General features: G+C 45.3%; 1 protein-coding gene across 2 annotated transcripts in view; it reads left to right on the top strand.

Annotated features, from left to right (window-relative positions):
- Positions 1-15,973, top strand: part of MYZAP (myocardial zonula adherens protein) — a 90,412-nt gene that overhangs the window by 35,050 nt on the left and 39,389 nt on the right. For both annotated transcript variants that reach the window (XM_058737599.1, XM_058737600.1), the window contains exons 7-10: positions 3,782-3,907; positions 4,917-5,045; positions 9,222-9,301; positions 11,232-11,337. In XM_058737599.1, coding sequence (XP_058593582.1) covers positions 3,782-3,907; positions 4,917-5,045; positions 9,222-9,301; positions 11,232-11,337 — 441 coding nt within the window. The remainder of the gene's footprint in view (positions 1-3,781; positions 3,908-4,916; positions 5,046-9,221; positions 9,302-11,231; positions 11,338-15,973) is intronic.

Below are 15,973 nucleotides of genomic sequence, written 5' to 3'. Positions count from 1 at the left end.
TCTCCTTTGCTCTGTTTTCTTAGTTGGCGTTTCCTTCCCTTTAGTGGCCAGCTCCACCGGGCATGGCTTGAAGGCACCGAGGGGGTTTTTGTGTTCCCTACTGTCAGTCCAGATTGGGGTGCACCATGAATACTCCCAAGTGGGCACTCCTTCCTGGCCCCAGTGGCCTCAAGGGCTGCTGAGACAGTCACCATGGCACTGCTATTTCATATGGAGAGGGCACTGGGGGTGCCCACAGACCTAGGACTTCAGAAGCCCCACTGTTTAGATTTGCTCTGATATCTCTAGGTTTTTCTGTCTGGTTTGATAATAAAGAGCCTAAGAGCATGCAGGAAGAAGACTGATGGGTGACCAACGGCTCTGGACAGTGTTCCTCTTGCCCACCAGGCTGGGCTTATTCCTCAGCTGGGCTTCTAATGCCTTGGAGGTCTTAGTGCCCCTTCCACGTTTGACACAAGATTGAATTCCTACCCACTGGCAGGAGCAGACCCGAGAATGGCTCATAGGATTCACTCAGCAAATTATTTCCGGAATGAATTTGTTTTTACTTAAGTATGTGGTTTTTAAAATGCGTTCCGTACAGCATTAGGCAGTCCTGGAGGAGCATGCCTCATAGATAATACATCCATATAATTCATTGCTCAAAGCAGAATACATTTGGGAATGAAAGGTGGTGCTATTAAGAATTGATTCAGGGAGACGAACTGGAACATGTGGTCATGTGGCCCCCCTCTGTGTGGGCTGCCTCGGATGGGGCGGGGGGCTGCCACCCTGCACTGTGTAGTCAAAGTGATTCTCATCCCACGGGTTCGTGCCATCACAGTCCATTTGGGCCAACCCAGCCGCCCTGACCAGGTAGCTCTAGAGCAGATCCGCTCCTCTTTGCTTTGCTTCAAGCAGGGCGGCTCTTCTCTTTGTTATTTCATATATTGTATTTCTGAGTAAGAGTTACTTTGAAAAAAAGGGATGTGTTGCTGAAAAACCCCAAAATTACTGTTTTAAGTCTTTTTCTCAGCTTAGGGTCTTGATCCAGTCGTTCATCCCACTAGCATGTATTCAGTGCATACCATACATGTCTGCCCTGTACATTCCTGTGTGTTCCAGGACGGTGTGGTGTCAGGCGTCCAGGGACATCATTAGGCAGTGTGGTGGTCTGGCTGCTTCCACGGAGACCAAGCCTCTACGCTACGTCTCATCCTCAGTTGCCTGTTTTAGAGGCTGATGCTGTGCTTCACTAGTGTTCCCAACCCCCACAGAAAGAGTTGCAGGACTCAGAGTATTTCACACGACCTAGATGCAGAGCAGGACAGGAGGGACAGAGCCCTTTCTAGAAGTCTGTGTGCGCAATGGAGATGGGGTGCAGGACACATTGTGTGTCTCCCAGCTGATGATAATCGCTGTTCAGGATATCCCATTTTGTGGCCCTTGCAGCAGAACTTCTCCAGTGATGGAGAAGGTTGAATTAGAGGGCGCCAAGAGAGACTTTTGTGAAATCTTAGAAATAAACGTCATGTAACCTATTGAGGTTGAAGTATACCTTTCTTACCCAGAGGTTACATATCCAGAAAGCAAACACCAGCCGCTTCCGCCTTTGCCCTGCTCACCCACAATTCTGCTGGCTTTTTGTTTTTTTTTTTTTTATCTCCTAAGCTGGACCTGCACATAAACACTAGCCTGATCTGGCTTAGTGTTCCCCAGATCAAGTAGAAATGTTTCCAAATGCAATATTTGGGGAAGGACAAGGTAGAAAGGCTGACTCCAGCTTTCTTATATGAACTGAAGTGTTTCCTAGGTGCTCTTGGACCAGCATACTAATGGGACAGCTTCAACTTCATGTGGGCAGCATGTCTTCAAAGGCCTCCTGGCTTCTCTGACATAACAAAATTTTAAGTACCGGGTGCACACGGTGGGGGAAAAAAGCCAAACAGTTTGAAAAATAACCTAGAAATACACTTGCAGCCTAGGATTCTGATTTCTCCACATCCTCACCAACACTTGTTACTGTCTCACTGTTTGTGGCCATCCTAGGGGTGTGAAGTGCTGTCTCTTTGTGGTTTTGTGTTTCCCTGATAGCTGATGATGTTGAGCATATTTCTTGTGCTTATAGGTCATTTGTGTATCTTCCCAAAGAAGATACCCATTAGTTCCTTTGCCCATTTTAAAATTGGATTATTTATATTCTATTATTGAGTTGTACATTTTTTTATATATGCTGGATACAAGTTATTAGAGATGTGATTTGCAGATCTTTTCTCTATCTGGGTTGTCTTTTCACTTTCTTGATGGTATCCTTTTGAAGCGCAGAAGTTTTAATATTAAATACTGATGAAGTCTTTCTATTTATATATTTTTTTAACTTTTAAAGTTTATTTGTTTATTCTGAGAGAACGAGAGAGCCTGGGGGGAAGGGCAGAGAGAGAGAATCCCAAGCAGGCTCTGTGCTGTGCTGTTAGCATAGAACACGTTTTGGGGCTCGAAACCACAAACCAGGAGATCATGACCTGAGCTGAAATCAAGAGTCAGACACTTAACTGACTGAGCCACCCAGGCGCCCCTCAATTTAGCTTTTGTCACATGTGCTTTTGGTGTTATATCTAAGAAACCATTGCCTCATCAAAGGTCAGAAAGATTGACCTTATGTTCTCTTCTAAGAGTTTTATAGTTTTGGCTTTTATGATTAAACCTTTGATCCATTTTGACTTAATTTTTTGATATGGTGTGTTAGGTTTCTAACATCATTCTTTTGTATATGGCTATCCACTTGTCCCAGTGCTGTATGTTGAAAAGACTATTCTTTGCCCATCGAATGGTCTTGGTAGGTAATTTCTTGGAATTTAATTTTTTTTGCTAACAAATAAATAGTTTATGTGATTCAGAGTCAAATCTACAAAACAGTATGTTCAAAAATAGAATATCTGTATCTGTAATATTCCCTTTCCTCTCTTACTCCTTCCTTCCTTCTACAGGTAACCTTTGAATTTTTTTTTTAAGGTTTATTCATTTTTCAGAGACAGAGACAAAGTGTGAGTGGGGTGGGACAGAGAGAGAGGGAGTCAGAGAATCTGAAGCAGGCTCCAGGTTCTGAGCTGTCAGCACAGAGCCCGAGGCAGGGCTCAAACCCATGGACTGCAAAATGATGACTTGAGCTGAAGTTGGATGCTTAACCGACTGAGCCACTCAGGCACCCCATGAATTTTTTTAAATTTTATAATTTATCACACTCTGACCCAATTCTAATAATGTACTGATTTTTGGGCCCACAACAGAATACTTGAGAATTAAAAAAGCTTGTCGTTTTGATGCCAGTTAGGGCATGGAAATATTATCCAGAGAAAAAGTTTGTTAAAATCGATAGAATAAAAGATAATAAAACTTCAGGATCAAAAGACATTAGGCAGGAAAAGTCATTGAAGAAAAAGAGGTTAAGAAGATAGCAAATCGTGGACGCATTTTCGAGAGAATTCAATTTAAGGCTAAATTTGGGAACCAGGGTTGATACTTAGGTATGTTTCTGTCTTGTGAAAGCGTCACTCGTGTGGAATGTGTTTGTCCTGATACCATAGTGTGAGGTACTGCTCTTTCTTTTTCTGCCCCTCCACTCGCCCTCTCCCTTCCTCCCAACGGGGTCCCTCTCCCGTTAGCGCCTGCTGCTTCTGTCTCCTGCAGAGTCTTGGTCCGGGGGTTCACCCCAGCGTGTCCACAGGTGACACACATGGTGCAAAAGGTGCTGGTTCCCCCGGAACCTGCAAGAGCTGGAGCTCTGAGATGCGTGTCTCCGTAGGTGGAATCCTCCCAGGAAGCCAACGCCGAGGTGATGCGAGAGATGACCAAGAAGCTGTACAGCCAGTACGAGGAGAAGCTGCAGGAAGAGCAGCGGAAGCACAGTGCCGAGAAGGAGGCTCTGCTGGTGTGTATGTCACAGCTGCCCAGGAGGCAGCAGGGAGCGCCGGGTTATTGCTGGCGAGGCTTGCGTAGCAGGGCTTCTGCTTGGAGGGGAGTCCGTGGACTCTAACACGGGTGAGGGGCAGGTTGTTTATTCACTTGCTCACTCCCTCCCCCGTTTCTCCCTCCCTTCCTCTGCTCATCCCCCTCTTTTCCCACAGTGGCCCCCAGTCTCTGCCTCCAAGTACACTCCAGCCAGCCTCCCGGCAGGTCCCTGACTTACCTGCAGCCACGCCCTTCCCCCCTCCGCCTGCTCCTCTCCACCTGAAATACCCTCCTCCCCTGCCCTTGCTCCCACCTAAGCTCCTGAAAGGCCTTGAAAATGCCACCCTCTTGGTGAGTGAAATCTCTCCCGTTCACTAGAAGTGTCCGCTGTCTTTGGGAACCCCTACTCTCTCTCTGCTCCTTGCTGCGGCATCCTGTTTTTCCTGTTATTAGAGTTGGACTGTCCATCTCCCATCCTGGGTTCTCTAGGAGAGAGTACAAGTTCCTTGAAGGCAGGGAGTCCGTGGCTGCCTTATCTTGTGTTCTTAAAGCTCAGTAGATGTCTGAATGGTTGACTGAGTTGGTGCTTTGCATTGTGGGAGAACGGTCTGGACATTCTGCATTCAATTCCACATGTGGCCCCTGCTCCACTTTGCACTGTGGGCAAATACAGTGACCCTTCAAGCATCCAGTCAAGGTTGAAAGAACATCTGTAGACTTCTTTCTTTTTTCAGACATAAGGACTCAGGTAGGGAGAAAGGAGAAAACATAACTAGGCCCGTTAAAAGGCCACGTGATGTTTCTTTATTTACGTATGAGAACCAGAATCATGGGAGTTGAGTTCATGATCTGAGTTCACAACACTGCTAAGCCCCAAGGCTGTGCTTTTAAAGAGACATGATTTAGCAAGGCCAGCACCATTTGGACCCTAGTTAGCAGCCTAACATAGACTCCATGGCTGTGCTGAGGATGGTGTGTTTCTTTTGCAGGAAGAAACCAATAGTTTTCTGAAAGCTATTGAAGAAGCCAATAAAAAGATGGAGGCGGCGGAGATCAGCCTAGAGGAGAAGGACCAGAAGATTGGAGAGCTGGACAGGCTGATTGAGCGCATGGAAAAGGTAACAGACACTGCTCTTGGCCCAGCACCCACTTGCCCAGACCCCCCTACCCCGTCTCTGCAGTCCCCTGCAGGCCTGTCTGAAGGTGTGAGAAGCCCTCAGCACCCATCCCTCCCATCCCTCCGATTTGTGATTTAAACAGGAAAGACAAAGCTTTAAGAAAAGCATGAAGTCCAACAGAACTCTCATTGGTAATTATTTTGATGCTTTAAAAAACATTCCACCTGTAATGATTTATAAAAATTAATATTTTAGCACCCTGCTTTGCTGGGGTCCCAGTCGTGAATTTCGTTTACTCATTGAGTAACCAAACCTTATTTAAATGTTACATCAACACTCTGAGTGTGCTGTTTCTTGGGCATTCATCTGAAAGGTTGGCTTTTCTCTCATATGGCAGAGCGGAGGAGACCACATTTTCTTTGTGTGCGGGTGGGGATGGGAGTAGGCTGTGGAAGGCGGGAGATGAGCTGAGATAATGAAGCCAATTTACAGAAGGGAGGAAGCTGAAATTAGGCAGAAAGTGGAAAACAGGAAGAAGGGGTGGAAGAGAGGAAAGAAAAAGCAGGAAAGAAGAAGAGGGAAGAGGGACCTTTAGCAGGTGACAGCTGACTTCTGGGGGAGGAGTGGTAGTTTAGGGCCAAAGCTGTGGCTGGTTTCTGGAGGATGGCTCTTACCAGCGTGTGGGTCTGCAGAATAGCAGTGACCTGCCAGGACCGTGACATAGAAGTACCCAGTAACTCATGCTGAGCATTCTGAGGCTGGTGATGAGCAAGGGATAATGACAGTGTGAGCAAGGTCAACACCTAGGCTTCCAGTGATTCTGAGAGAGGTCTCCTTACCCCTGGTATCTGCAACATAGGCCCCTGTACAGTCCCCGGACAAGGTGAGATGTAACCAGGGTGGGAATGGCATTAAATTCAGTGTTCTGGATTCAGCTTCAGGGCTTGTGGGGGCCTCTGCTTTAGGATCTGTCTTTATTTGGGAGAGACTTGAGAAAAGTGAAGGATCCATTATTGCCTCACCTCTCTTCCTTGGGAAAACAGAATCCTATCTTTTATTGAAGAGAAGAGGGTAAAGCTGTATGTTTACAACTGACATCAGTATAGGTTGGAGGCGGTAGTCGTGAAGATTGTGCCATGATGGCATTTTTCTAGAACATAGGTGAGCTTTCTCCCAAATTCTGCTTCCCTGAAACAAGAGAAGATACTAGTCATGCAAAGGCTCCCTGTGGATGACAGATTTTCCTGCCACGCACAAGCACAAAGTGAGCGGGCAGCTTGTGTTTTGAACAGGATGCCGTCTTACAGAGACTGCCCATGGGGTAGCTAAAAATACAGGTTTTAGAATCAGGCAGCCTAGGGTTTGAATCGTGCCTCTCTTTGTATTTGTGGGCAGTTACTTGACTCTTCCAAACTGGGTTTCCTTTTCTGTAAAATGCTGATAATAATAATTCTTAAGGCTTTGTGAGGAGTAAATGAGAAAAGCCCACACAAAGTGCTAAGCATGGTGCCTGGCATATAGTAGTGGCTCTGAAATGTGTGTCTCTGATTCGATTTTGTCACAGACTTGCCTCAGTGTCTGTCCCCAGTCAACTTTTTCTTGTCTGGGCCTTTTTTATGGCTTATCTTCTTTTCTTTTTTTTTTTTTTTTAATTTTTTTTTTTTTAATGTTTATTTATTTTTGAGACAGAGAGAGACAGAGCATGAACAGGGGAGGGTGAGAGAGACAGGGAGACACAGAATCTGAAACAGGCTCCAGGCTCTGAGCTGTCAGCACAGAGCCCGACGCGGGGCTTGAACTCACAGACCGAGATCATGACCTGAGCTGAAGTCGGATGCTTAACCAACCGAGCCACCCAGGCGCCCCTGGCTTATCTTCTTTGTACCCTTGGGATTCTGAAAGTGTCCAGCATTTTTCCCCACTGATTTCCACATGGAGCCTGTGTGAGAGGCAATGGGTGGGAGGCCAGGGGAGGTGGTAAGGCCGGCCTTCCCTGTCAGCATTTATGTGACACATGATGTTCCTCAAGTCCTGTCACCTTTTTCTGACAGAAAAAGATTTGTTCTTTTTCTAAATCTTTTTCATTTAGGCTTGAGGTATGCTAGCTTTATTTAGCTAGGATTAGGTATTCTAATTTACTGCTCCTCCTCCCTCAGGGGTACCTCTTTCAGAGCGGGAATTGTGCCAAATCTCTCTCACACACTATGTGAACAGCATGTCCACAGGCATGAACTGTGGCAGTGTCATATCCTGCTTGCTCCTATTTTTGGATTTTCAAAACACCTTTCTTTTCTGATTAGTAGAAATCTTTTAAGGGGTGTGATCTCTCAGGGACCCTGCTGTGGAAAAGGTAACATTCTGTGCTTGGGTGGTGGTTTCACAGTTATATACAAATGTAAGAACTTGTCGCATAGTGTTGACTTAAAATTTGTTGTACATCAGTTTAGAAAAGCCCTGACTCTATTACAGCTTTTTTTTTTTTTTTTTTGAGTCTGCCTTGGGGGGCTCACTCGTGGGACATCTGTCACTATTATTTCAGGGCTTATGTAAACTTCCAGCCAACAGGCAACCATATGAGAACAGGGGAGCATTCCGCCCAGGTGGGCGGTAAGAAGGTCTTTGCAGGAGAGATTGATTGATTGATTATTTTAAATAAAATGCTTAGTTTTGAGAGACACAGTGTATACAAAGGCATGGGAGGGGCAGATAGAGAGGGTGATAGGGATCCGACGTGGGGCTTGAACCCATGAATCATGAGATCATGACCTGAGCTGAAGTTGGCTGCTTAACTGCCTGAACCACCCAGGTGCCCTGCTGGAGAGATTTAAAAACAAAATCAAAACCCCACACGAAGTTGGTCTTCTTTTATCCATCAGTGATAACACGGTCTTCCTGCCAGAGTGGGCTGTTCCCCCATCTCTTTGGTCTGTTCCTTGGGTATCACAGCTTGTGGCATCAGAAGTTATGGGAGTTAGATTGTCAAAGACTTGCTTTTAATAATTTGGTGGTAAAAACTTGTTGGGAGAATCTCTGAGAATAACGATGAGGCACAGTAATACTTAGGGCCCAATAGCATGAACAGAATTTGATAAATTTCATTTTAAGGAAATCTATTACACTAACATCTGTAATGTATTTAGAGCAATTTTGGTTATGATGGATGCTACGATTTTGTCAACATTTTCTACTTTGTCCACACAAATAATTGTCCGTGTTCTTATGTTACCTTTCTGGATAAACTTAAATTTTTTTTTAAGTTTATTTATTTTTGAGAGAGACACAGAGTGCGAGCAGGGGAGGGGCAGAGAGAGGGAGACAGAATCTGAAGCAGGCTCCAGGCTCTGAGCTGTCAGCACAGAGCCTGGCGTGGGGCTCAAACTCACAAACTGTGAGATCATGACCTGAGCTGAAGTTGGATGCTTAACCGACTGAGCCACCCAGGTGCCCCTTTTTCCTAGCTTTTCTAACTTCTAGAAACCGCCTGTATTCCTTGACTGAGGGCTCTAGCTGGCAGCTTCCAAGCCAGCAGTGTAGCATTTTCCAATCTCTGTCTCCAGCCCTTCTTCCTCCTTCAGTAAGGTCCCAGCTGGATAATCCAGAATCATTCCCCCATTTTAACACCCTTAACTTAATCACATCTGCAAGTTCCTTTTTATGTGTAAGGCAACATATTCACAGGTTTCAGGGATTAGGATGTGGACATCATTGGGCAGCCATCCGTTATTCTGACTACCACAGTACATTTGTACAACTGAACATACATACCTGTGTAAACCCCGCCAGCTTAGTGTATAGGATGTTACCCAGATCCCAGAGACTCTTTTCTTGATAATGCAGAAAATAATCAAGTATTTTGCAATATCATAGGACACTGACTTCAGAGTATTGATTTTCGTATTTTAGAACTGTAAATTTTCACAAGGTACCTGAGCCTAAGTTGATTGGTTCCTTTTTTAAAAAATAAATCTGGCTTTCTCCAGCATATTTGTCTCTAATTCACAAATACATCTGTAAATGCAATCCAAGAGGTTTGGTATTTTTGAGCTCTGTTTGGACTCTGGTGAGTGGATGTGGAAATCCCACAGGGAACTTGAACTGACCAGCGCTGGAATTGCTCGATACACATTCCCTGTCCAGCCTGGAATCCATTGATTCCAATGTCGGTGTCTGTTTTAGGAACGCCATCAACTACAGCTACAGCTCCTGGAGCATGAAACAGAAATGTCAGGGGAAATAACTGGTTCTGACAAGGAAAGGTAAGACCGCTGCCCTTTATCTTGTACTGGCTTTACACGCTGGGGTGGCCATGCTGTGTTTCTGTGGGCTCTCCAGTTCCTCGCCTTTTCCTTCATTTGGCCATCCCTGCTGCAGACTTCTGTTTGTAAAATCTTGGCTTGAGAGCTTCCACTGCAGTGCCAGTTTCTTCAGTAGCTCACAGCCACGTCTTCCAGCCTGCGGTTGATTGTTAGCACGGGGGGAGCACACCACAGACTGTCTTGGGTGCAAAAGTTCAGTCTATAAATTTTCTTCGTAACCTTTGACTCCACAGGATGCACCTTGTGGATGAGAAAACTCAGTAGCTGTGACTAATACCATTGCAGTGGAAACTAATTTTAAAATGCCTTTTTTGGTTTCCAAACATTGTTGACTCAGACCTTGCCTCGTCCCCTGGCTATGGGCGTATAAAGCCCTGCATGGAAAATGAGGGAGCAGGACTTGGTCCCCTCTAGAAATCAGAAGGCAGGGGCGCCTGGGTGGCGCAGTCGGTTAAGCATCCGACTTCAGCCAGGTCACGATCTCGCGGTCCGTGAGTTCGAGCCCCGCGTCAGGCTCTGGGCTGACGGCTCGGAGCCTGGAGCCTGTTTCCGATTCTGTGTCTCCCTCTCTCTCTCTGCCCCTCCCCCGTTCATGCTCTGTCTCTCTCTGTCCCAAAAATAAATAAAAAACGTTGAAAAAAAAATTAAAAAAAAAAAAAAGAAATCAGAAGGCAGAGAGGACATGCATGGCTCTCTGGTGAAGGAAAACGAGTGGAGATGATTTGAGCAATTTGAACGAGTTGCTTAACTTAGCTGAGATTCTCTGCTGATCTGTAAACTGAGAATTCTTTTTAAAGGGGAGGGGGTTGCAGTGACTATGGCAGTGCCCATCTTATGGGGTCATTAGTAGTGAGGGAGCCGGTGGGCATGCTGCCTGCCATATGGTACACGCCGAAAAACGTCTGTTCTCTTGCCTCTTGGCAACTTCACAGTTTGCACTCTGCTGTAGATTTGAACGTAGTGCTGAGGAGGGACCTGGCAGAGTGCTGTAGTGGTCAGCAAACCCCACCAGACCCTTTTTCCAGTGCTCCCTTCCAGTGGCCCCGAAGAACTGAGGCATCTGCCTGCTGGTTCCTCTGGTTTCATTGAATGGAGCAAAGTCAGAAGATAGTTTGTGCTGATTATTTATTTATTTATTTTAAACTTCATTTTTGAGAGAGAGAGAAAGCAAGTAGGGAAGGGGCAGAGGAGGGAGAGACAATCCCAAGCAGGCTCTGCACTGTCAGCACAGAGCCCGACACAGGACCCAGACTCACAAACCGCGAGATCATGACCTGAGTCGAAACCAGGAGTCGGATGCTTAACCGACTGAGCCACCCAGGTGCCCCAGTTTGTGCTGTTTTAAAACAAAACTATGAAATGTTTTATGATGCAGCCCAATCTGTTTTGATGCAGAGAAAGTCCTTCAACATGTTCCCCATTTTCCCAAAATAAATGATGTGTAGAAGACTACAATTCCAGACTTGCCAGGACTCGGCCACTTGATTTCAGATATTGTGTTCTGCATACTAGACTCCTCTCCTCCTCCGTTATCTGAATCAAGGCATTTTATTGGATCTTCCAATATTGTATTAGTTCCAGAACAGAGAGCCCCTCATTCTGTAAGTGGTGCAAAAAAACTATCTGTTTTAGTCCCTGGAAAGTAGAGTCACTGTCCTTAAACAAGGTAAAACTTGCAAGTGGGAGCTTGAGAAAGAGTCCCATGGTTCCTCCTGTAGCAGGGTGGTCGAGCCCTCGTTCATCCCCAGGAGACACGATGCATGATGGAGTTCTCGTTCTTGTTCTGGCAGTGTTCCCTGGGCGGTGACTCTCCTTGCTGGTGTTGCTGCTTTGGTTTAGGACTCCGTGCCTCTTGTTCTCTTTCGGTCAGGTATCAGCAGCTGGAGGAGGCATCTGCCAGCCTCCGGGAACGGATCAGACACCTAGACGACATGGTGCATTGCCAGCAGAAGAAAGTCAAACAGATGGTTGAGGAGGTAAGCCGCTGTGAAAGGTCACGGGCCAGGATTACTGTCTGTTATGGGGACACTTCGGCCCTGGATCTGGATCTGACTCTCCACTCAGTTTTGTGTGGCTCACAAGTGAACGTGCTCAGGCCACTGTGTTCGTGGCCCAGAGGAAAATTTTCTCATATGTCCCCCTGCAGGCTGGTGATTGTCTTTCTAATCAGATCAGAGGGTTATAGTTAAGAAGACTGGGAAGCACAGTCGTAAGGTCACTCAGTTTCAGAGGGCAGCAATTCCCCAAATGGGCACCTGCAGCCCAGGGGACCCAAGGGTGTGACAGGAAAAGTTTCCTTTAGTCAGGTCTCTGCACTTCTTTGTACCTGGCTGCCTCTCTCCCAGCGACCACTCCATCTTTCCTTCCTCTGTGGACAGGTGTCCTTTCTCTCCCCTCCCCTCTCCATCTCCTCCTTCCTCCTCTCCCTTCTTCCCTCAGTGTCTTCTCTATCTCTTCTATCTCCATCTGTCTGTGGGATATCAGAGTATATGCTGGACATAGCTTGCTTGTCTGTTTTTCTAAATGGAAAAAAAAAACCAGGTAAGTTGAACATTAATATTTCTGCGGGAGGAAAACAAATTATTTTAATTGTGTTACTAAAATCTCTTTCTCTCTCTCGTGGTGCTCGATAGAGGAAAGCCCAAGCTGTGGTATAGTTAATCTCATGTTATTGTATCTTTCTTGCTGAATTAATAAATTGGATAGAAAAAAGGAACAGTTAGTACTAACAGACTTATAAGAATTCCCTGCAACCTGATTCTCTATCTTGCAAAGAAAAGAAAAGGCTTTTAGTTTAATTAAACAATTGGTTGGCATTGGAAAAACTGAAAAAAAAAAACTCCACGTTTTCCTTATATTAAACACTACTCTGAAAAGTTATCTATTTTATTAATGAATCATTAAAATTAAAAGCATGTCTACTTCTAGTAAAAACCACACACACACACACACACACACACACACACACACACACGACAAAGATACTAAAAGTATATCTATTTCATTAATCTGTAAACTGTTGGTGATACTGTTGGAGTGAGGTTAGGGTCAGGGAACTGTGAAGCTGTGGAGGGCTACTTTGTTCTCTTGAAGGATAAATGTATACATTAGGTGAAATCTGTTGCCTAAACAAGAAATCCATTCATACTGCGTTAAGTCCTGTGTGCCTTATATTGGCTCATCTGCAAGCCTCAGGGAGCAGAATAGTGGAAGGAGGAATCCCTGTGCACTCCCATAGCACAGGCAGGCTGGAGCAGTTGTGAGAAAAGCACTTGGGGAACCATGGATGTCAGATCATAGCTTCTCTGCTTCTGAATTTCACATGCAAGATGTCTGGGGCAAGGCTGGCCCTGTTTCCATGGGGCTCTTTGACTGTAGAGCACTGCATTTCTCTCAACTTTGCATTGTTTTCATGTATTAGGGAACCAGTGAACCAAACCTCATACTAGTTGGCTTCTTTTCAGTTATTCTCTGAAAGGGTTTAAGATCAGTCCCAAAATCAGAGATACTTCTTAAAGAGACACAGTCAATTAGTTTAGGATTCTGTTTTCTAACTTCTGGAATATAACAGGCATACCGCTTTGAAGGGAGTAGGGGAAAATCGATATATGAAAATAGGTTGGTGTATAAAGATCACTGTCCATGCCTTGCTTCTCTACCTGTGACTTACTATCTCCCAGATAGACTTCTCTAAGTCTCGATGATGTGGTGTAAAAGATGCAGTCGTCAGAATGAAATCACACGCTGACATTTAGGGTGGCACCATCAGAGTGAGCACCACCTAGGGGACAGCTGGGTTTCAACAGTGCATGGAGACTGGAAAGAAAAGAGATTTTTTTATTCTAACTTTAAACTACTATCTAAATCAGATGCTAAGAATTAATGTGTTTGCCAAGTATTCCATGTTAACTTACACAACAAAAGGATGGTTTAAAATATCCGTTGCTGCAGCCATTGATGTGAATACATTTTTTTTTTCTTTTAAGTTAGAAACATGGAAGAGGGACATCGACAGAGGAGCACATTTAGAAGAGCAGGGAGAAAGAAAGGAGTTGAGAGCTGCTGTGATTCAGGGCATGGCTGAGGGCTGGGGGAAGAGATGGCCAAGGAGCGGCATGAGAGCTGAATTCACATCTTAGAAAACAGCCATGGAGATGAGGGAATGTGTTCTTAAATAATACTGCAATGCAAGGCCAGGCCAGAACCACTGGGTGGCACTTGCAAAGAGGCAAACTTCAGCTTTTCGTTTCACATAAAGAAAACATTCCTAGTACTGGCTGCCTTGGGAGGGTATTTAGCCCTTCCTCACGAGTGCATTCCTAGTGATCTAGGAGTTGAGCTAGAAGCTCCTTATATAAAGAATGCTTTATTGTTTACTGGGCTGTTATTATCATCTCCTCATTATGTTGCATAATAAGCAAAATCGCAAATTCATAACTTCTGACTTGAGAAGTTTGTATCTGTGAACCCCAGCTCTCTAGATATCGAGACAAACTTGACCTAGAAGTAGAGGCAGACTTTATGTGTGGCAGATGTTAGGGACAGTTTTGCTTCCCTCACATGAAGCCTGAAAGCTTAGCCATGTGATAGCCTCATGTTTCCCAAGGGTGGGGACTCAGTCTCTGTCCATTGCTGGCATCATTTTTTTTTAAATGTATTTTTTTTTTTTTTAATTTTTTTTCAACGTTTTTTATTTATTTTTGGGACAGAGAGAGACAGAGCATGAACGGGGGAGGGGCAGAGAGAGAGGGAGACACAGAATCGGAAACAGGCTCCAGGCTCCGAGCCTTCAGCCCAGAGCCTGACGCGGGGCTCGAACTCACGGACCGCAAGATCGTGACCTGGCTGAAGTCGGACGCTTAACCGACTGCGCCACCCAGGCGCCCCGCATTGCTGGCATCATTTTAGCTGCAATGTCTGTGAAGAAATTTAGTTTACTGAGATGAGCTTCTTTTTTTCAGCTTAAGACTGAAACAGGTATTATTATGGAGGTTTTTGGAATCCTTAAATATTAAGCCATGTATTTCCTTCAACCTGAGTAGAATAGAATTTAATAATAATAACAATAATAATAATAAAATAAAAACTAAGCCATCCTTGGCCTGATAAGGACTTGATTCTCACTGTGTGGGACAGTATATGTCAGTGAGGACTTGTGCATATAAGATGGGCTGACTGCAGGTCGGGCAGGATAGGCCCTTCTGAAATGAAAGGTTGGTATATATCTTATGGGGTCACGTTCAGTGCAAAGTGTTGTGATAAGTGTGGCACCAGATACCCCCACTAGGCTAGATCTTAATACCAAATTAAGTCTCCTTTTGTGGTGGATGTCAGGGATTGGCTCCCTTGCTCCCATCACTAATTCTTCGAACGGGTTCTGGCTCTGACAAAAAAGTTAAAAACAAAATAAGCCCGTATATGACCCTTTTAGACTTTGAAGGGTTTGCTGGAAAATATGGAGAGACTGGAAAAAAAAATAGCACTTGTAGGGAAATTGAGTGGTCTGTTCACTAGCTAAGCACCAGCACTTTCTTTGTCTGTGCGGGGGCGGGGGGGGGGGGCTGGGTGCAGGGTGGGGGGCAGTGCACCTGTGGTCCTGCCCTCCTTCGTCTTCCCATTTGGTGTTACCTGCCTTCCAGAATCCTTGCCTTTGGGCTTCTTTGTTCTGTTGAAAAAGCCTTGTTGGGGTTAGGTTCTGTGTCTTGAGTCCATCTGCATTCTTTAGCTTGCCTTTAAAGGAACCAGGAGATGGGGGTGGGGAGCAGAAGGCTGGGCGGAGCCTGAGGCCAGAGCTGTGAAGCCTGGACATCTTTACGTGTGAGCTCCTCAGTCACCAGGATCATTCACCCCTCTTTACCTGCTCTCACCAAGGAGGTCCCCAGCCAAGCAAAGTGGCTTAATTGCCAAGGGGAAAATTGCCTGGAGGAAAGAACAAATTCTTGTTTGTCCTCAAAAAGGGGGAGGGGGAGGCTTACATTTTTGTGAATAGGCCATGATATTATTAAGGTGACTACATAGTAGTTTAATAAATAGCATCTTTCATTTTATCGCCTCCTTCTCATTTCCCAGTGCCATTCTGATGGGCGAAATGGTTCTTCCAATGGGAAGCGTCTAGGTTTCCTTTCCATTGTGGAGGATACATTCTTTCTTTAGACTTCTCTTTTGCGGAAAGCATTTCCACTCCCCGCTTGTCCCCCTCTATGATTTAGATGTTTAATGAGTGCAAAGGTAGAAGGCATTGATTTTCTTACTAGTGCTTCTCTGCCCAGGCTGCACATTAGAATCATTTGGGGGGCTTTACAACATGGCCAAACCTGGCAGACGGAGGTGGGAAGAAGGCACTGGGTATTGAAGGGATTTTGGGTTTTCAAGCTACACGAGATTCCAGTGTGCAGCCAGCATTCAGATCCGGTGCTCTGAATTTTTTTTCTTTTTTTTTTTTTTAATGTTTATTTTTGAGAAAAAGAGAGAGTGAGCATGAGCAAGGGGAGGGGCAGAGAGAGAGGGAGACAGGCTCTGAAGCAGGCTCCAGGCTCTGAGCTCTCAGCACAGAGTCTGATGAGGGGCTCGAACCCATGAACCGTGAGATCATGACCTGAGCCAAAGTTGGAT

Source organism: Neofelis nebulosa, chromosome 7, assembly GCF_028018385.1.
Source record: "Neofelis nebulosa isolate mNeoNeb1 chromosome 7, mNeoNeb1.pri, whole genome shotgun sequence".
NCBI lineage: Eukaryota > Metazoa > Chordata > Mammalia > Carnivora > Felidae > Neofelis > Neofelis nebulosa.
Note: the sequence above shows the minus strand (reverse complement) of the source record. Positions and strands in the feature narration are given on the sequence as shown.